Raw genomic sequence first — 22,448 nt, 5'->3', positions numbered from 1 at the left:
GCTTTCTTAATTACGGACTCAACCTGCAAGTTTACCTTTAGAGAATCCTGGACTAGGACTCCCAAGTCCCTTTGCACTTTAGCATTATGAATTTTGTCACCGTTTAGAAAATAGTCCATGCCTCTATTCTTTTTTCCAAAGTGTACGACCTCGCACTTGCCCACGTTGAATTTCATCAGCCACTTCTTGGACCACTCTCCTAAACTGTCTAAATCTTTCTGCAGCCTCCCCACCTCCTCAATACTACCTGCCCCTCCACCTATCTTTGTATCATCGGCAAACTTGGCCAGAATGCTCCCAGTCCCGTCATCTAGATCGTTAATATATAAAGAGAACAGCTGTGGCCCCAACACTGAACCCTGCGGGACACCACTTGTCACCGGTTGCCATTCTGAGAAAGAACCTTTTATCCCAACTCTCTGCCTTCTGTCTGACAGCCAATCGTCAATCCATGTTAGTACCTTGCCTCGAATACCATGGGCCCTTATTTTACTCAGCAGTCTCCCGTGAGGCACCTTGTCAAAGGCCTTTTGGAAGTCAAGATAGATAACATCCATTGGCTCTCCTTGGTCTAACCTATTTGTTATCTCTTCAAAGAACTCTAACAGGTTTGTCAGGCACGACCTCCCCTTACTAAATCCATGCTGACTTGTCTTAATCCGACCCTGCACTTCCAAGAATTTAGAAATCTCATCCTTAACGATGGATTCTAGAATTTTGCCAACAACTGAGGTTAGGCTAATTGGCCTATAATTTTCCATCTTTTTTCTTGTTCCCTTCTTGAACAGTGGGGTTACAACAGCGATTTTCCAATCCTCTGGGACTTTCCCTGACTCCAGTGACTTTTGAAAGATCATAACTAACGCCTCCACTATTTCTTCAGCTATCTCCTTTAGAACTCTAGGATGTAGCCCATCTGGGCCCGGAGATTTATCAATTTTCAGACCTTTTAGTTTCTCTAGCACTTTCTCCTTTGTGATGGCAACCATATTCAACTCTGCCCCCTGACTTTCCTGAATTGTTGGGATATTACTCATGTCTTCTACTGTGAAGACTGACGCAAAGTACTTATTAAGTTCCTCAGCTATTTCCTTGTCTCCCATCACTAGATTACCAGCGTCATTTTGGAGCGGCCCAATGTCTACTTTTGCCTCCCGTTTGTTTTTAATGTATTTAAAGAAACTTTTACTATCATTCCTAATGTTACTGGCTAGCCTACCTTCATATTTGATCCTCTCCTTCCTTATTTCTCTCTTACAGAGAGTTGTGGGACTCTGTAACTGGAATTAGAGCCAAATATACTGAGGGGGAAATGTTTGTGATTTTGTGAAACCTGTTTTTATTGTCTGAGCTTTTTAAAGTGTAATTTATCTTGTGCATTCAAATAGTGTTTCTCTCTTTGCATGATTTAGTGATGCTGGTTTTAGATTGATTTGTAAAGTATTTTTTAAAATGTGAAACCTTGTCCTTCAGTATTCCATTGGAACTTTCTGGAAATTTGTTTACTTTTTAGATTAGTCACAACAGAGATATAACTTGTGTTCATATATTTGGTATATTTATGTTTCGGTAATAAGATTCATTGTTTTATTCTTGTAATTATAGCATGTAGTTATGTTATATAATTCCAGTCAAAGAGACATTACAATTCAGAAAGATTGCTTTTAAAATCTGGAGTAAATATAGTTTTCTCAAATCTCCTTCCCATCACCTATCTAATTAAGAAATGCAGCATTGTATACCACATGTTTTTAGTCCAGTTATATTCAGAATTATCTGTTCTGAATTTCTATCCAGTACTGACGGTGATGACTTTTGTCAACTCCTTTTACAGGATAATGGAGGGAAGGATTTACAGATTGAAATCTCAAAGGAAACATCAAGTGAAGAATTAACAGAATTGTTCGATTATTGGTACCAGAATATTATCGGCATTTGAGTCCAGGAGAAATATTTCTCTCTTTTATCTGCTTCAAAAGATTTTAAACATTGGTGTAACACATACACACACACCAACCGCAACTAATCAGCAAACCTGGAGAGATACAAGGACACTGGCACCATGGAGAAACTGTGGAAATGTGGACATTGTGGGAAGGGATTCAGATTCCCCTCGGAGCTGGAAATTCATCGGCGCAGTCACACTGGGGAGAGACCATTCACCTGCACTAAGTGTGCAAAGGGATTTACTACTTCATCCGACTTAATGACACACCAGCGGGTTCACACAGGGGAGAGGCCGTTCATCTGTTCGCAGTGTGGAAAGGGATTCTCTCGCTCTTCCAACCTCCGGATACACCAGCGAATTCACAGTGGGGAGAGGCCATTTACCTGCTCCAAGTGTGTGATGAGTTTCAGTCGGTTATCTCAGTTGCAGACACACCAGCGAGTTCACACTGGGGAGAGGCCATTCACCTGCTCTGAATGTGGAAAGGGATTCTCTCTCTCCTACAACCTACAGATACACCAGCGAGTTCACACCAGGGAGAGACCGTTCACCTGCTCTGAGTGTGGGAAAGCATTCACTACTTCATCTGACCTGCTGAGACACGAGCGAGTTCACACAGGGGAGAGGCCATTCAGCTGTCCAGAGTGTGAGATGAGATTTAATCGATTATCTCACTTGCAGACACACCAGCGAGTTCACAGTAGAGAGAGGCTGTTCAGCTGAGTGAGAAAGCAATCATTGATTCATCCAACCTTATGACACACCAGTGTCTTATGCTGGGGAGAGACCATTCACTGGGTCTGTGCAGGATGGCATTCACTCAGTTATCCAATCTGTTCAGATACCAGCGAGTTCACAAGTGATTACAGGGACTGGATTCTGCTGTTATTGCTGCTGTTGTTCACATCCAGAACTGAACCATGTTCACTCTGACAGTTTTATTATTCATTCGTGGGACATGGGTGTCGCTGGTCAGCATTTATTGCCCATCCCTAGTTTCTCTCGAGAGGGCAGTTGAGTGTCAGTCACATTGCTGTGGCTCTGGAATCACATGTCGGCCAGACCAGGTAAGGACGACAAATTTCCTTCCCTAAAGAACGCTGACCATCGACAACGGTTTCATGGTCATCAGTAGATTCTTAATTCCAGATATTTTTTAGTCAAATTCCACCATCTGCCGTGGTGGGATTCAAACCCATGTCTCCAGAACATTAGCTGCGTTTCTGGATTAATAGTCCAGCGATAATACCACTAGGCCATCGCCTCCCCAAAGTGGGACGGTCGGAGGGTTTCTTTCTGCTGGACTGACCAATCTCATGACTTTGCTTCCAGTGGGCTGATGCTCTTTGAGCTGCTCGGCCATTCAATATGATCATGGCTGTTATTAATATGTACAGAAAATTGTAATATTCTAAATAGGATATTTAGATGGTGATACATTTTCATTTCTTCCTGAGGAAGAGGTTTGTGTCTGTCTAATCATTCCTGTTTTACAAATTAACTTTGAGCTTGAGAATTAGTTTTTAAAAAATGAAAAATCTGGGTTGAGAATCTGGTAAAAACACCCTAAGGGACTTTGCAATCACAAGATGTGGCCCATGTTGATTTAAGGAGTCAAAGCTGGAAGGATAAGAACTGTAAAAGGACAGCTGGACTCTTCCTCTTTGAGTCACAGTGAGACATTTCTAATTAAATACACAGAGGGAATTCCCTCAGTTTTGACATGTTCATTCAAGAAGATTGCCAGTAATTTGATTCAGAAAAAAACAACCACGGGATATTTGATTATTGTAGAGACTGAAAATCACATTTTCAAATCAGCTGGAAGTAGCATAATTAACGCAAGATTTGGGACATTTAAACTCTTATTGAGCAGAGTACAGCAGCTAATGCTGTAAAAAGGGGGCTGGGCTCAGCCTCTTTTAGCAGGAGACCTGGAGACATTGCCGGAATTTTACCGGCACGCCCGCCTGCCCGAGGTTCGTAAGATCGTGCCCGAGGGCAACGGAGAATGCCGTTCTGTGAGCCTCGGCGAGCGTGCCGGTAAAATGAGGGCCATTGGGTCTGACACTTATCGTCCTGCCTTTGTTACAGAGGGGAACTCATCAGGCAGACCTCAGGGTCACATGTTTGGTTTTGAAATTACAAGTTAATTAATTTAAACATCTATTGGACATCCCAATTGGTCTCTGTTACCATGGGGATAAGTGATTCAGGGTGGAGCTTGGTTGGAATTTTGGGTGTTTCTCACAGAAAGCAGGCAGTCTGCAGTTAGCTTGGAAACCGTCAGCTTTGGGACCAGGAGCTGTGAACCAGCTATGGGACATGGAGCCGAGAAGGTCATTAGGAATCAGAGGTGTTCCCAATGTTTAAATCCCTCAGGAAGAACACAGTGAAGCCCATGCTTGAACTTAGAAGGCCACAGTTTTGAGGTCTTAATGGAAAGTTGGAGAGTTGTTTCATCAAAAGCTAATGGTCGGACCCCCATAAAATCTTGGAGCTTGGAGAATAGCTGGAAAAGTGAGGAGAATTGAAGTGAATCTTGGAGAGCTTTGACATTCCTTTGGGATGGTTCCTGGAACAGAAGTGAATGAACCTTCAAGAAGAAATTAGATCTAGCTCTTGGGTCTAAAAGGGTCAAGGGATAGGGAGGCAGGGAGGGATCAGGATATTGAAGTTGATGATCAGCCATGGTCACAATAAATGGTGGAGCAGGTTCAAAGGGCCAAATGACCTATTCCTGCCTCTCGTTTCGATGTTTCTATATTGTTAAATATAAGGGAACTCTTTTGTTGGGGTGGGGTGGGGTGGGGGGGGGGTGTAAAAAGTACAAACAAAAGCTGAAAAATACTGCAAACACTCAGGACTGACAGCATCTGTGGTGAGTGAAAATAGAGTTCATGTTTTGAGTCCACGTGACTCTTCAGAACTAAAGAGGGGTCGAAAAGTAGAACTGAGTTTACAGCATAAATCTTCATAAAATATAATTGATCATGCTGATTTTTAATATTTCTTTTGTTTTATATATAAAGTTTGTTTTTGTTTAAAAACCTGCAATCTTCTGATGTAATCTTTTCAGTTAATCGCTGGGTGTTTAAATTTCTCTTGAAACGATGTTTCCAACCCGAATTGTAACAACTCACACAACAATATTTCAAAACAAATCGTAGAAGAAAAATATGATGTTCTTTATTTTGTACAAAGTATTACATTATAAGACACCGCTCTTCTAGGATCCACAATTTCTTAGCTCGAGCAATTATTTTAGTGAAACAATTCGATAATAAATGAATAAAAATTGTGCTAATTGTCATCCCTTCGAAAGCAGGTTTATCACCTGGCACAGAGGGTAATTTGGGATTTCTCCCAAACCAATTGACAAGGATTATACTCTCCAACCACCTGAAGTGAATTATTTACATGAACCGTCCAGGCCGGTGCAGTTATCAACTTGCAGTTTGGCTGATCAGCTGAGATTTTCTGCAGCATTTCATCGATCACCGAGTGATTCCATTCACAGAGTCCATCACTGAAAGGACTTTCAGCTGCCGTGTTCCTGACCAGAATGTTCATGTTTTTACACACGTCTCAAAACTCATCATTAACAAATTCCCCTCCATTATCAGTCAGAAACTTAGCTGGTGCCCCAGGTCCAGTCCCTGTCCACTTCTCAATGACTTGTTCTAGAATCACCCTTTTGTCCTTACCATGTATTATTGGAGAAAGACTAAGTTGGGTTACCATATCGATAAAGTGTAGAATGAAAATATTTCTGTCTTTGTCTCATACCTTTAGATGCACAGCAACTTCTTCATGAGCCAAGGGAAGGATGTAATGGCTTTGTCCGATACTTTGTACTAATCTGTTCTGAGTCTCGTATCCTCTTCACCAACCAGCCCTGCATCTTTTAGCAGGGTTTTTAATCTTTGTTCGATAGGACGAGCAAATTGTTTGTGCAGCTTTAAGACAATTTGTAATTTTTTTCTGTTTCTCTTCACCTGATGCCATGAATCCTTCTCGAACCCGAGGATTAGAAACATCAGGTTTTGTTAAGAGGACACAATAATGTCCTGATTTGAGTGAACAATCATACCTTGTTCCATGTCCAGTTGCATTTGTGCCTTTTTCATGGAAGGTTCACTCAACATTAAACTGAGCAGGTTCACTGTCAGACACACCAGACTACACCAGTCCTGGAGTGCTGACTCCAGCTACTTTACATGGAATCAACACTCTCTTTAGTGGCTTCAATCTATTGATATCACCAACTGGAAACCTTTCATACTCCTTAACCTTGTGTCACTCTTCACCATGAGGTGAATATGGATAACATCTTCAATCTGATCCACACACTGTCGAGGTGCAGCCACTGTGGAATGGGATTATGAGGCAAGGTTAGACAGGTGAGTGTTTTGTCCCCTGGAGTTTAGAACAGTAAGAGGCAACTTGACTGAAACATATAAGATCCTGAGGCATTTTGACAGGGTGGATGTGGAGGGCATGTTTCCTGTAGTGGGAGAATCGAGAATGAGGGCTTACTGTTTAAAATAAGTTCATTTAAAGCAGAGATGAGGAAAGTTTTTTTTCCACAGGGTTGAGAGTTCCTGGAACTCTTCCTCAAAAGTTGCTGTAATAATCCCTTTGAATATTTTGAAGGCAGAGCGAGATAGATTCTTGATTATCAAGGGGGTGAAAGATTAACGGGGTAAGTGGGAATGTGGGGTTGAGGTTACAATCCGATCAGCCATTATCTTACTGAACGACAGAGCAGACTCGAGGGGCTGAGTGGCCAGTGCTTGCTCCTAACTCATATGCTTGTATGCATCAAACACAGAACAGGTGACTGAGTCTGTGACTAACACACTCATCACTGGACCAAATTCCTTATGATATTCCAATTCCTTCAGAGTGATAACCATCATCATTGTGTTCAGCCTCAGAATTCTCTGTGTTGTGTCTCACTGCGAAAGTTTATCACACGATGATGTTTTCATTCAGACCTGAAACACCTATTAATAGTTCCCCAGTCATTGCTGGGGTTCAATCACCGATTAGCGCTGTTCCAATCCTGTCTTTTGTTGCGATATCCAGACGCACTAAAGATGCTTTCACCCTCACACAAAACCTGTCAAAATCCAATCATGCTTCATAGGCATCCAATACATCATCTATCTTGTAAATCTCAATGAATCTTTATAAAAGATTCAAACCTTCATCAGTATCCAACTGATGGACATCCAGCTCACAAAATACTTTGCTTCTGATCTTTTTGTCAAGAAGTGACAGTGCCAAGGCCAGACCTTGTTTCCTCCTTGGTCGGGCTGTAACCCGTGTCCACATCTCCACTTCATTCTTACATTGATCGTGTGGTTCAGACTTCAAGAACATCAGTGGGGAATCAGACCCTGACAATTCCCACTGGCTTTCAACCATTTCTCACAAAAGCTACTGGGATTGTAAGCTCCTGCCTGAAATATACTTTCCTTTAGTTTTTAAAATTCACCATGAGACAAACATTCCCTGTTAACATGTTATAATCCTGACAGCGTTATGGTGAAGGAAGAAACTGAAGCTAACCTTTATTTGGAATAGATTTATTTGCAGAGTAAAGCATGACAATTAGATACCTCCTAACTCCACTCTGTGACAGTGTCTCTTTATTTGCACTCGTCCAATCAATGCCCTCCATTTGTATATATTTAATCTCAAATAATTTAGTTAACACCCAGAGTTGGAGCAGATAATGGGTCTAATCTGAGTGATTGCCATAATGTCTCAACAGGGGTTGAATCATTCTTTTGCTCCCACACTTAGTGCAAGTAAATGGCCTCCCACCAAGATGAACTCTCTGGTGTCTCCACAGATGATGCCTCAGTGAATCCTTTCCCAAACTCAGAGCAGGTGAATGGTCTCTCTCCAGTGTGAACTTGCTGTTTCTGCAGAGCAGATGACTGAGTGAATCCCTTCCCACAGCCAGCACTACTGAACAGCCTCTACCCCAGTGTGACTGCATTGATGAGTTTTCAGTGCAGATGGGTAATTGAATCCCTTCCCACAATCCTCCCATTTCCACTGTTTCTCCATGGTGCCAGAGTCCTTGTGTCTCTCCAGGTTGAAGCTTCGTCCACACACAGAACATGTTAACGGTTTCTCCCCACGTTGCATGTTGTGATGTTTTTTTCAGGCTGTGTAACTCGTCTACAAAGAGTCAAATAGGTTTGAGAAACCCAATGGATTCCTTCTGAGCTGGAATGACTCTGACTGGAAAGATACAGCGGAGCTACATGTAAAATAGTTTAAGTTTATTGATTAGTGTCACAAGTAGGCTTACATTAACACAGCAATGAAGTTACTGAAAATCCCCAAGTTGCCACACTCCGGCACCTATTCGGATACACAGGAGGGAGAATTTAGCATGGCCGATGCACCGGACCAGCATGTCTTTCCGACTGGGAGGAAACTGGAGCACCCGGAGGAAACCCATGCAGACACGGGGAGAATGTGCAAACTCCACACAGACAGTGACCCAAGCCAGGAATCAAACCCGAGTCCCTGGCACTGTGAGGCAGCAGTGCTCACCATAATATGATAATAAACTAATAAAAATAGAAATGTGCTGAATTAGAAAACCATAAAAAATGGTCCGCCAATCACTTCAGTCTCCACATTTGCACGGTTTCTCCCTAATGTGATTGAGAATGGAGTTGTTTCCTTCCATGTACAAAATTCTCTGCTGTTCAGATAATCTGATGCTTTGTACAAGTTTCCTGACCCCAAATCCTCCTCTTCTCAGACCAACTATATTCACACCTAAACAGAGCTGAAGTTATTTTTCAATTCAGCAGAAACAGACCCAAAGGAACATGGTTTAGTCTGAATATGCTCAACAGGAAAATACAATCACAATAGTTCCTTGTGAATTCACTGGTGTCTCAGAAGAGTGGATGAGGTAACATATCCCTTCCCACACCGGGAGCAAGTGAATGGCCTCTCCCCTTTGTGAATTCGCTGGTGTATTGCGAGGCTGGATGAGTCAATGAATCTCTTGTCACACACACAGTGGGTAAAAGGCCTCTCTCCAGTGTGAACTTGCTGGTGTACTGCTAGTTTGGATGACTATTAAATCCCTTCCTACACTGGGAGCAGGTGAATGGCCTCCTCTTTGTGAGTTCGCTAGTGTATTGCTAGGTTGGATGAATCAGCGAATCTCTTCTCACACTGGGTGCAGGTGAATGGCTTCTCCGCGGTGTGAACTCGCTGGTGTGTCAGGAGACTGGATGACCAACTGAATCCCTTCCTACACAAGAGCAATTGAATGGCCTCGTCCCAGTGTGAATTTGCTGGTGTCTCAGCAGAGTAGGTGAGTGAGCAAATCCCTTCCCACACTGGGGACAGATGAATGGCCTCTCCCCAGTGTGACTGTGTCGATGAGTTTCCAGCAGGGATGGGGAATTGAATTCCTTCCTTGGTTGAATTTAAAATACAGATGGGGCGTGAGAAGGTAAAATCCAATACCAGTGTCTTGTACTTAAACTAAGGAGACTACAAAGGGATGAAGGAGGAGTTGGCTGAGGCAGACTTTTGGGCGACACGGTAGCACAGTGGTTAGCACTGCTGCTTCACAGCTCCAGGGTCCCGGGTTCGATTCCCGGCTCGGGTCACTGTCTGTGTGGAGTTTGCACATTCTCCTCGTGTCTGCGTGGGTTTCCTCCGGGTGCTCCGGTTTCCTCCCACAGTCCAAAGATGTGCGGGTTAGGTTGATTGGCCAGGTTAAAAATTGTCCCTTAGAGTCCTGGGATGCGTAGGTTAGAGGGATTAGCGGGTAAAAATATGTGGGGGTAGGGCCTGGGTGGGATTGTGGTCAGTGCAGACTCGATGGGCCGAATGGCCTCCTTCTGCACTGTAGGGTTTCTATGTTTCTAAAAACTTTATGGTGGGACAATTGAGGAACAGAGGAGGATTTTCAAAGCAATCTTTCACAGTGCTCAGCAAAAGTATATACCAGTGATAAAGAAGAAAAAGAGATAATCAGCCACTGATATCTGAGGAAATAAAGGAGGTATCAAATTGAAAGAAAATGCAGACAAAGTGGCAAAGATAAGTGGGAACCGAGAGGATCGGGAAATCTTTAAAGGTCAGCAGAAAGCCACGAAAAAAGCTATAAAGAAAGGTAAGATGGATTATGAGAGTAAACTAGCTCAGAATATAAAAACAGAAAGCAAAAGTTTCGACAAATATATAAAACGAAAAAGAGTGGCGAAAGTAAACATTGGTCCTTTAGAGGACGAGAAGGGGGATGTCATAACTGGAAATGAGAAAATGGCTGGGGCATCGAACAGGTATTTTGTGTCAGTCTTCACAGTGGAAGACACAAATAACATGCCAAAAATTGATGACAGGAAGGCTATGGCAGGTGAGAACCGAGAAACTATCATTATCACGAAAGAGGTAGTGTTGGGCAAGTTAATGGGGCTAAAGGTAGACAAGTCTCCTGGTCCTGATGGAATGCATCCCAGGGTACTAAAAGTGATGGCGGAAGAAATAGCAAATGCACTAGTGGTAATTTACCAAAATTCGCTGGACTCTGGGGTGGTTCCCGCAGATTGGAATACAGCAAATGTGACACCACTGTTTAAAAAAGGAGGTAGACAAAAGGCAGGTAACTATAGGCCGGTTAGCTTAACTTCTGTAGTAGGGAAAATGCTTGAATCTATCATCAAGGAAGAAATAGCGAGACATCTGGATATAAATTGTCCCATTGGTAAGACGCAGCATGGGTTCATGAAGGGAAGGTCATGTTTGACTAATTTGGTGGAATTCTTTGAGAACATTACATGTGCAGTGGACAATGGGGAACTTGTGGATGTGGTGTATCTGGATTTCCAGAAGGCATTTGACAAGGTGCCGCACCAAAGACTGCTGCATAAGATAAAGGTGCACTGTGTTACGGGTAATGTATTAGCATGGATAGAGGATTGGTTAACTAACAGAAAGCAAAGAGTGGGGGTAAATGGGTGTTTTTCTGGTTGGCGATCAGTGACCAGTGATGTGCCTCAGGGATCAGTGTTGGGACCGCAATTGTTTACGATTTACATCGATGATTTGGAGTTGGGGACCAAGTGTCGGGTGTCAAAATTCGCAGGTGACACTAAGAGCAAAGTGTGCAGAGGACGCTGAAAGTCTGCAAAGGGATATAGATAATCTAAGTAAGTGGGCGAGGGTCTGGCAGATGGAGTACAATATTGGTAAATGTGAGGTCATCCATTTTGGTAGGAATAACAGCAAAATGGACTATTATTTAAATGGTAAAAAATTGCAGCATGCTGCTGTGCAGAGGGACAGGGGTGTCCTTGTGCAGGAATCTCAAGGAGTTGGTTTGCAGGTGCAGCAGGTAATTAAGAAGGCAAATGGAATTTTGTTCTTCATTGCGAGAGGGATGGAGTTTAAAAACAGCGAGGTTATGTTGCAGCTGTCTAAGGTGCTGGTGAGGCCACACCTGGAGTACTGTGTACTGTTTTGGTCACCTTACTTGAGAAAGGATATACTGGCTCTGGAGGGGGTGCAGAGGAGATTCACTTCGTTGAGTTGAGTTGAGAGGGTTGGCTTATGAGGAGAAACTGAGTAGACCGGGGCTATACTCATTGGAATTCAGAAGAATGAGGGGTGATCTTATAGAAACATATAAGATTATGAAGGGAATAGATAAGATAGAAGCAGGGAAGTTGTTTCCACTGGCGGGTGAAACTAGAACTAGGGGGCATAGCCTCAAAATAAGGGGAAGCAGATTTAGGACTGAGTTGAGGAGGAACTTCTTCACACAAAGGGTTGTGAATCTGTGGAATTCCCTGCCCAGTGAAGCAGTTGAGGCTACCTCATTGAATGTTTTTAAGGCAAGGATAGATATATTTTTGAACAGTAAAGGAATTAAGGGCTATGGTGAGCGGGTGGGTAAGTGGAGCTGAGTCCACAAAAAGATCAGCCATGAGCGCTCGAGGGGCCAGATAGAATCATAGAAACCCTACAGTGCAGAAAGAGGCCATCTGGCCCATCGAGTCTGCACCAACCACAATCCCACCCAGGCCCTACCCCCATATCCCTACACATTTACCCGCTAATCCCTCTGACCTACGCATCTCAGGACACTAAGGGGCAATTTTAACATGGCCAATCAACCTAACCCGCACATTTTTGGACTGTGTGACATAAGAACATAAGAAATAGGAGCAGGAGTAGGCCATCTAGCCCCTCGAGCCTGCCCCGCCATTCAATAAGATCATGGATGATCTGAAGTGGATCAGTTCCACTTACCCGCCTGATCCCCATAACCCCTAATTCCCTTACTGATCAGGAATCCATCTATCCGTGATTTAAACATATTCAACGAGGTAGCCTCCACCACTTCAGTGGGCAGAGAATTCCAGAGATTCACCACCCTCTGAGAGAAGAAGTTCCTCCTCAACTCTGTCCTAAACTGACCCCCCGTTATTTTGAGGCTGTGCCCTCTAGTTCTAGCTTCCTTTCTAAGTGGAAAGAATCTCTCCACCTCTACCCTATCCAGCCCCTTCATTATCTTATAGGTCTCTATAAGATCCCCCCTCAGCCTTCTAAATTCCAACGAGTACAAACCCAATCTGCTCAGTCTCTCCTCATAATCAACACCCCTCATTTCTGCTATCAACCTGGTGAACCTTCTCTGCACTCCCTCCAAGGCCAATATATCCTTCCGCAAATAAGGGGACCAATACTGCACACAGTATTCCAGCTCCGGCCTCACCAATGCCTTGTACAGATGCAGCAAGACATCTCTGCTTTTATATTCTATCCCCCTAGAGATATAGGCCAACATCCCATTTGCCTTCTTGATCACCTGTTGCACCTGCAGACTGGGTTTTTGCGTCTCATGCACAAGGACCCCCAGGTCCCTCTGCACAGCAGCATGTTGTAATTTCTTTCCATTTAGATAATAATCCAATTTGCTATTATTTCTTCCAAAGTGAATAACCTCGCGTTTGTCAACATCCCGAAACCGGAGTATCTGGAGGAAACCCACGCAGACATGAGGAGAATGTGCAAACTCCACACAGATAGCGACCCAAGCCGGGAATTGAACCCAGGTCCCTGGAGCTGTGAAGCAGCAGTGCTAACCACTGTGCTACCGTGCTGCCCCTACTCCTGCTCCTAGTTCTTATGTTCTTCCCACAATCCCCACATTTCCATGGCATCTCCCTCTGACTGCAAATTATGTTCCAAAAGGCCAGATGATTGGTTGAAGACTAAGACCTAAGACTTACCTGGATAGTAACATGAGCAGCCTGGGAATGGAGGGATACAAACGATTGGTCTAGTTGGACCAAGGAGCGGCACAGGCTTGGAGGGCCGAAGGGCCTGTTTCCTGTGCTGTACTTTTCTTTGTTCTTTGAAGCTTTCACCACACCTGGCTAAACCTCTGACTAACCTGACTAAAACTGAGGATAAAGTATTGGTGTCTGTAAGGGCTAAAACAATACCTTTGGCTTCCTTGTAGATCTGTGGCACCAAGTTCAAGACTCCTTCATGAATCATCCTCTTGGCCTCCAGCCTGTCAACTGTCCATGAGAATCTCATATGTTTCAGAATGTTCACTGCTCATTCTTCCAAACCTAATGAGTATAGGTGCAACCCTTCCCCAAAAGACGAGTTGGATTCTGCAGCATCACTTCCCCAAAACTGGAGAATCCCCCCCCCCCCCCCGAGGTCAAAGGACCCCCCGGCCTGCTACGATTCCTGTGGTGGGTGAAGACAACACCTTCATCTTAGGAATGGGCCTGGTGAACTTTCTCTGAACTCATTCCAATGAAAGCATGTCATTCCATAAGTAGGGAGACCAGAACCGTACACAGTATTCCAGCTGCTATCTCAGCAATGTCCTGTGTAGGTGCAGCAAGTTCCCTTTCTCAAACTCCACCCCCTTGCAGTAAAGTCCAACACTCCATTTGCCGCCTTCTTTACTTGCTGTACCTTCATCCTATGTTTTCACGATTCATGTACAAGGACACCCAGATTCCTCTCTACGGCAGTATTCTTCAGTTTCTGTATATTTAAACAATTTTTTGCTTCTCTATTCTTCCTGCCAAAGTGGAAAAGCTCCCACTTTCCCGCACTATACTCCATCTGCCATTTTTCTGTCCATTCAGGTAACTTATCTGTGTCCCTTACAGATTTTTTGTAATAACCTCACAACTTGCTTTTCTACCTATCTTTGTATCATCAATTCTGGCTTCATCCAAGTCATTGATCAAGGTGGCTGTTTTTCTCTCTCTCAGTTGTGGGTGATATTTGTCCCTATTCTCCTGGAAACTGAATGAATCTTGTTCCAAACTGGGTTCAATATCAGACATTTCAGGGAGTCAGGAATCATTCGCCCCTGAACCTACACTGGTAAAACCCCAGGCAGTTCCTCAGTAAGGAGTTTTCTGGTTCCTCACCATATATTAGTCAGGATACTGAAACCCAGCTTTTTTACAGTCCACTCCTGGAGGCCCCACTCCCTGAGCCGACAACATTCAGCAGTGTCAGTGCTGAAGTTTCACAGTGGGAGTGATTCCCAGAGTAACTGTCAATCAGATCACCATTGATGTCCAGGTTTGTGTATTTTTAGTTATCCTGATGTCTAACACACACACATCAATAAAACAGGGAATTCCTGCAAACAAACTGCAGCTTCTTCTCTATCTGGAGATCCAATGTTTGTTGAATAATTGTCCCAGCGATTAACAGGCTCCTGTGAACTCATCCAACTCGTATTTTAATACTGACTTTAACAAATATATTTTAAATAGGTTTATTTTAAATGAGTTAAAACCAGCCTTAAAATGGTAGATATAGTATAATAACCATAGTACTTTTCAGACTGGAAACTTTAACCTGCTGTTTCACTTTCATTTAGGAGCAGATCCCAGTTTTACACCAATCTCTGATTCATGTATCCAGCATTCACCGTCATTCTAAAAGCAGAAGTTGCTGCAAAATCTCAGTAAGTCTGACAGAATCTGTAAAGACAGGAACAGTTAATGTTTCCAGTTGAATGTGACTCTTCTTTAGTGTCAAAACATTAGCTCTGTTTCTCTCTCCAGAGATGCTGTCACACCTGCTGAGTTTTTACAGCACTTCTTGGGAACCTGTCTCGGGGGCAGGGAATTCATATGGTGTTCATGGAAGTGGAAATGACTAGGGTTGGGAAGCATTTTCCGATCAGGGCCAGTGTGATCTCCTGGACTCGTTTCGATCGCCTCAGGGGGTCGGAGAGGAATTTCCCAGATTTTTTTTTTTTTCCCCATATTGGCCCTGGGGTTTTTCACTCTGGGTTTTCGCCTCTCCCTGGGGATCACATGGTCTGGAATAGGGGGGTGGGGGTGAGTTAATAGGTTGTAATGAACAAAGCATCGTAGCTGTGAGGGACAGCTCGGTGGATAGGATATTGGTATGTAGATAGGCTGGAAAATTGGGCGGGGATCCTGGATTCAGGATTCAATCCTGGACCGGGGAGCGGCGCGGGCTTGGAGGGCCGAAGGGCCTGTTCCTGTGCTGTATTGTTCTTTGTTCTTTGTTCTTGTTTTTATTTACGAGTTCAGGACTCAGACAAGACAATCCACAATACAAATCTTACAACTGGGCCAGGGTTTATTAACATCAGCAGAAACAGACACCAATGAAAATGGTTGGGACCTCGATGTGATTAACAGCAAAATTCAGTCCTTGCAGTCACTCGTGAACATGATGGTGTTTCAGCAGGTGAGGTGACTGAGTGAATCCCTTCCCACACACGGAGCAGGTGAATGGCCTGTCCCCAGTGTGAATTCGCTGGTGCTTTACCAGGTTGGATGATTGACTGAATCCCTTGCCATAATCAGAGCAGGTGAATGGTCTCTCCCCAGCGTGAACTCGCTGGTGCCTCCGCAGGGTGGATGAATCAATAAATCCCTTCCCACAACTGGAGCAAGTGAATGGCCTCTCTCCAGTGTGACTTCGCTGGTGTTTTAGCAGGTTGAATGACTGAGTAAATCCCTTCCCACACTCGGAGCAGATAAATGGCCTCTCCCCATTATGAATTCTCTGGCGTTTCAGCAGGTCGGATGAATCAGTGAATCCCTTCCCACAATCAGAGCATCCTCCCCATTGACCAACTGTGAGAATGAACAAAATGCAGTCCTGGATGGAATTGAGAGCAGAAACAATAACAGCAGAATCCAACCCCTGGAATCACTCGTGAACTCGCTGGTGTCTCAGCAGCAAGAATGAAACTCTGAATCCCTTCCCACAGTGAGGGCAGGTGAATGGACTCTCCCCAGTGTGAACTCGCTGGTGTGCCCGCAGGTTGGTTGAAGAAGTGAATCCCTTCCCACACTGAGAACACGTAAATGGTCTCTCCCCCGTGTGAACTCGCTGGTGCCTCCGCAGGTGGGATGAACAAGTGAATCCCTCCCCACACTGAGAGCAGGTGAATGGTCTCTCCCCAGTGTGAACTCGCTGGTGTGTCTGCAGGTCAGATAACTGAGTGAATCCCTTCGCACACTGACAGCAGGTGAACGGTCTCTCCCCAGTGTGAACTCGCTGGTGCCTCCGCAGGTGGGATGACTGAGTGAATCCCTTCCCACACTGAGAGCAGGTGAATGGCCTCTCCCCAGTGTGAACTCGCTGGTGCCTCCGCAGGTTGTATAAATGACTGAATCCCTCCCCACACTGAGAACACGTGAGCGGTCTCTCCCCAGTGTGAACTCGCTGGTGTTTCTGCAGGCTGGATGACTGAGTGAATCCCTCCCCACACTGAGAGCAGGTGAATGGTCTCTCCCCAGTGTGGTTGCGCCGATGAGCTTCCAGCTCAGACGGGTATCTGTATCTCTTCCCACAGTCCACACATTTCCATGGTTTCTCCATGGTGCAGGTGTCCTTGCCTCTCCCTTGGGTTACCAATCAGTCGAAGCCTCGTCCACACACAGAACACGGGTACAGTCTCTCCCTGCTGTGAATGGTGTGATAGTTATTCAGGCTGTGTAACTGGTTAAAGCTCTTTAGTCAGTGCACTGGAACACTCTCACTCGAGTGTGGCCGTGTGTTGGTGCTTTTCCAGTCACACTGATGTTTGAAATCTTTTCAAATCAACAGACCGGACAATCATTTCTCCTTCTAGATTCAAAGGCCGATGATATTCAGCTCCCAAGGAATATGACCCTGTCAGATCTAGACGTGAAGTTTGAGATTTCAGTCTGTGATTCCTCTTTCAGTATCCTGGAAAATGAGTTTACAAAAGTCATCAGTGTCAGTACAGGATAGAAATTCAGAACAGACAATTCTAGTTTCTATCGAACATTCTTTCCTATTTCAGTCCGAAAAAGCTGTAAATCTCCATTCCACACACTCTCCCTCCATTCTCACTCTGCTGTATCTAATATTCACCCTCCCAATTCTCCTGAAGGTGCTGATTGAGGCTGATTGACAGATCCATGCTCACTGCTTCCTATCCTGGACACAGAGACCATAACAAATAGGAGCTGCAGTCGGCCATTTGGTCCATCGAGCCTTTTAAACTATTCAATGAGATAATTCGTTCATCTACCTCAGCATCATTCTCCCCACACTAAACCCATATCCCTTGATCTCCTCAATATCTAGAAACCAATCAATCTCTCTCTTGAAAATAGTTGATGACTGAAGCTTCACTGTCCTCAGGGGTTGAGAATTCCAAAGCTTTACCACATCCTTGAGTGAAGAAATCCCCTCACATCTTAGCTTTTGCTCCATCTTCTTGTCTGTTCCCCATAACCCTCGACACCATTGTCAGTCAAAGATCTGTCTAACTGGAATATATTCAATGATCCTCAGCCTCCACTGGTCCCTGTGGAAGAGAAATCCAAAAGACTAACAACCCTCTGAGGGAAGAGATGTCTGGAAATATATAACGTAGCTACAGTTCCGTATTACAAGATATTCAGATCCCAAGGAATATGACTCTGTCCAGACGTGACGGTTGAGATTTTTGCCTTTGATTCCTCATTCAATATCCTATGAAATGAGTTTGCAAAAGTCATCACAGTCAGTATAGGATAGAAATTCAGAGCAGACAATTCTAGTTTCTATGGAACATTCTTTCCTATTTCATTCCCAAAAAGTTGTAACTCTCCATCCATATCTATGGATTCTATTTAAAAACGAAAGTGGATGGGCATTTGAAGGAAATAAACTTTCAGGAGAATGGGGATATAGAGGGGGATTGGGACTGGAATGTTATACAGAGAGTCAGAATGGACTCGAGTTACCGAATGGATTCCTTCTGTGCTGTAATGACTTTATGACTGGAAATGTATAACATTGCTACAGGATTATATTACAATGCAAGAACTAATAATAAAAGTATTTTATTACAGAAACATAAATAATATATCTAATCTGGGTACCATATAATAACACTAGACAGATCTCTGTCCTATATTAACATACTGTCCCCTTAAATGTCAGCCATCTCCTGGGGAAAGCTGCCCTTTAATTATGAACATGAGGAAAAAGACCATCCTTTTAGACAGACAAATAAATGTGTCAAGCTGAGGGAGCAAAGGATGTTCACCAGGCTGATTCAGGGAATCGCGGGACTGATGTAGGAGGAGAGATTAACGAGGTTAGAATTGTTTTCATTGGAGTTCAGATGAATGAGGGGGGAATCTCAAAGAGACTTATAAAATTCTAACAGGTCGAGACAGGATAGATGCAGGGAGGATGTTCCCGATGGAGTCCAGAACCGGGGGTCACAGTCTGAGGATTCAGGGTAGACCATTTAGGACGGAGGTGAGGAGACATTTCTTCACCCAAAGAGTAGTCACCCTGTGGAATTCATTACCACAGGAAGTAGTTGGTGCCAAAACATTGAATGTATTCAAGAGGCGGCTGGATAAAGCACTTGGGGTGAATGGGATCACAGGTTATGGGGAAAAAGCAGGATTAGGCTACTCAGTTGGATGATCAGCCATGATCATAATGAATGGCGGAGCAGGCTCGAAGGGCCAAATGGCCTCCTCCTGCTCCTATCATCTCTGTTTCTATATCAATGTCTTTAAGAGAGAGAGAGAGAGAGAGGGGGAGACCTGGGCCAACCTTTCCAGAGTCTGCACCCTCCCTGGATTCACTTCCTTTCCCTTCAGTTGCTGCAAGTCCCCAATTTCCCCCAGAATGAGAAAAGAAATGGAAAGGGGGAGAAAAGAAAGTGTTTTACTCACAGATGTTGGCCTCTTTTAGGTCAAAACAAATAAACAAACTCAGATTAAGTCAGGACAAAGTAAAAGGGGCAGCTCCCCAAAAGGAGGGGGAACAGTCCGAACAGAAATCAAAGTACAAAGGAAACTTAAAAACATCAAATTAAAATGTGATTATTAGGGTCGATAACGCACCCCAACCCCTGCGGTGCCCAGCGGGCGCGGAAGGCGTCAACCGCGCCCGTGGACACCGCATGCTCCCTCTCCAGGGACACCCGGCCGTGAACGTAGCCGCGGTAGAGGGGAAGACAGTCAGGATGGACGGCCCCCTCGATCGCCCGCAGCCTGGACCGGTAAATGGCGCGTTTCGCCAGGCCCAGGAGCAGGTTCACGAGGAGGTCGCCATCCCGACCCCAACAAAAAGAAAGTGCAACCTAAGACACAAAACATAGACATGGTCCACGGACTTCACAAGGCCACAGAAGGGGCAAGCTTCATAGCCCGTGAACCAGTGAATCCTACGGTTGTGCGGAACTGCTGCATGCATCACCCTTCACCCCAGGTCCCCGATGTAATTGGGGCAATCCCTCCGTAGAGGGACCTCTACGGAAACAAGGCCCGCCAAGGTGTATCCGGGCGACAGGCGAGGAAGCAGTAGTGGAGGGTGTGCAGCAGCAGCCCGCACAGGAAACGCCTCCGCGCGGTAGGAAAAGGCACGGAGGACATTTTCGCGAGGCAGCTCAGGCTGTGGGGCACCTCACCCAGGGGAGGGGGCTGAGGCTTTGGGCCAATGTGGAATTCTGTCCGAACAGGGGAACGCTCGGGCGGGATCCCACCGCACGCCTGCGCCGCCTCGAGTTTGCGTGCACTTTCGGGGCCGAGCACGACCGTCCTAAGGTCTAGGATGGCTTTGGCCGCGTGCCGGATGGTCGTCCCCACGCGCTCAGCCAGCACGCAGGGGCCCATCCAGCCCGCTCCTCCGCCATCGAGCACGTCCCCGATTCTGGTCACCCCGGCGTCCACAGCCCTCCTCTCCGCCAGCCACCTGAAGTCATACGGCTGGAGGAGCGGATTCCTGAGCAGCGGCTCTCGCACGAGAGCTGCTACTCCTGACGGGGGAGAGCTGTGTCGCGAGGCGACCGTGTTCCAGACGGTGAGGAGGTCCTGGTAAAAGATGGGCAACTCCTGCAGGGCGGTCGAAGCACGCCCCAGTGCGATATGCAGGAGCTGCACGTCATAATTGAGGCCGTGCCAGTGGCAGAAGAAATATGGCACACCATTGTGGAGGGGGCTCAACGTAAAGGTACCTTTAGCGGAAGGTCGCTATCTGAGTGCGGAGGCACACCAGACCTTGTCTGCCCTCCTCAAGCGGGAGATACAGAACCGCAGCAGGGACCCAGTGCAGTCGATTGCCCCAGAAGAACCGCACGAGGGTTCTCTGGATATCGGTGACAAAGCCAGGGGGAGGGGTCAAAGGGACCAGCCGGTACCACAGCATGGAGGCGAGCAGCTGGTTTATGACGAGAACCCGCGCCCGTGAATGGTCACAAACACTCACCTCTGAAACAATTTAACTGATTTTAATATTAAAATCTCCTGCTGGAGCCTGCAGCTGGAAAGATATCAGAAGCATTGGCATCAGAGAAAAATCTCCCAGTTGAGGAAATCCCCGGGGAGCGGGGGTGATGTCACTGTGCAATTGTAAGTATGTGATGAGATCACAGACAGGAACACAGAATACCTGGGTCTGTGCAAACCAGTGAACACCACACATTATGGAGGATGTGAGGCTCCTTGACAGGGTGCAGAGGAGATTTATCAAAATGGTTTCAGGGATGAGGAATTATAGTTACAATGTTAGGCTGGATAACTTGGGGTTGTTCTCCTTGGAGCAAAGTAGATTGATTGAGGTGTACAAGGGTACATGGAGGTGTCAAAGTTTACATGCTCTGTTTACACGTGTACAAGCTCTGACTATGGGTCATCCAGTCTCGAAACGTTGGTTCTATTCTCTCTCCACAGATGCTGTCAGATCTGCTGAGATTTTCCAGCATTTATTGTTTTTATTTTCCTTTCTTTTTCCTTCTCTACCACCGCTCTGCCTCATCAATAAGACATTGGGACTCAGGGTTGATGCAGTTTGATGGACAGGTTGTCTCCATTCTGAGCACTGGGGAACAAGCCCCTCCCACTGATTGACAACATTGCCCTCTACAAACATGGCGGCCGCACGCGCGCACTGCTGCCTATTGCCCCCAATAAAGATGGCGAACGTTAACCCTGGACGAACACGAGGAGCTGCAGCCTTGCTCGGTACAAACTGGGTCCGGGAAGTTCTCTTCCGCGGTTTGCGGCTTACACAACATGCTTATGCAGCGTTTCCACCCACCTGGACGATCCATTGCTCTCTCCGTACCTCCAATCACCTCTAACAGATTTCCGAGCCCACAGCAAAAGCCGTTTCCCATCGCCATTACTCACACTGCGCATGCTCGAGTCAAAGTTGGCCCCGCCCCTCGTTCGCTCCGATTGGTTGGAGGACCGACCGCTCCATGTCGGTCCTCCAGCACTGTCCCCTCTTCCCATTGGTCCGCGCTGCCGTCAATCAGCCGGGCATTGTGACGGTGATTTGCTGCTTGTCCAATAATGACAGTAAGAAGTTTAACAACACCAAGGTTAAAGTCCAACAGGTTTATTTGGTAGCAAAAGCCACACAAGCTTTCGGAGCCTCAAGCCCCTTCTTCAGGTGAGTGGGAATTCTGTTCACAAACAGGGCTTATAAAGACACAGACTCAATTTACAGAATAATGGTTGGAATGCGAATCCTTGCAGCTAATCAAGTCTTAAAAGTACAAACAATGTGAGTGGAGAGCTTCCACTCTAAACACGTTAAAGAAGCCATCCCCTACGGACAAGCCCTCCGTATACACAGGATCTGCTCGGATGAGGAGGATCGCAACAGACACCTCCAGACGCTGAAAGATGCCCTTAGAAGAACAGGATATGGCGCTCAACTCATCGATCGACAGTTCCGACGCGCCACAGCGAAAAACCGCACCGACCTCCTCAGAAGACAAACACGGGACACGGTGGACAGAGTACCCTGCGTCGTCCAGTACTTCCCCGGAGCGGAGAAGCTACGGCATCTTCTCCGGAGCCATCAACATGTCATTGATTAAGACGAACATCTCACCAAGGCCATCCCCACACCCCCACTTCTTGCCTTCAAACAACCGCACAACCTCAAACAGGCCATTGTCCGCAGCAAACTACCCAGCCTT

General features: G+C 45.6%; 2 protein-coding genes across 2 annotated transcripts in view; one reads left to right on the top strand and one right to left on the bottom strand.

Annotated features, from left to right (window-relative positions):
* LOC144480793 (uncharacterized) overlaps positions 1-22,448 on the top strand; it is a 585,830-nt gene that overhangs the window by 207,890 nt on the left and 355,492 nt on the right. The window lies entirely within an intron of this gene.
* LOC144480828 (uncharacterized) lies at positions 15,556-21,661 on the bottom strand. Its single transcript, XM_078200449.1, has 2 exons — positions 21,557-21,661; positions 15,556-17,212 (listed from the first exon to the last, which is right to left on the bottom strand). Exon 2 carries the CDS (start codon positions 16,859-16,861, stop codon positions 16,187-16,189), a length of 675 nt encoding a protein of 224 aa, XP_078056575.1. The 5' UTR covers positions 16,862-17,212; positions 21,557-21,661; the 3' UTR covers positions 15,556-16,186.

This window comes from Mustelus asterias, chromosome 30 (genome assembly GCF_964213995.1).
Source record: "Mustelus asterias chromosome 30, sMusAst1.hap1.1, whole genome shotgun sequence".
Taxonomy (NCBI): domain Eukaryota; kingdom Metazoa; phylum Chordata; class Chondrichthyes; order Carcharhiniformes; family Triakidae; genus Mustelus; species Mustelus asterias.
Note: the sequence above shows the minus strand (reverse complement) of the source record. Positions and strands in the feature narration are given on the sequence as shown.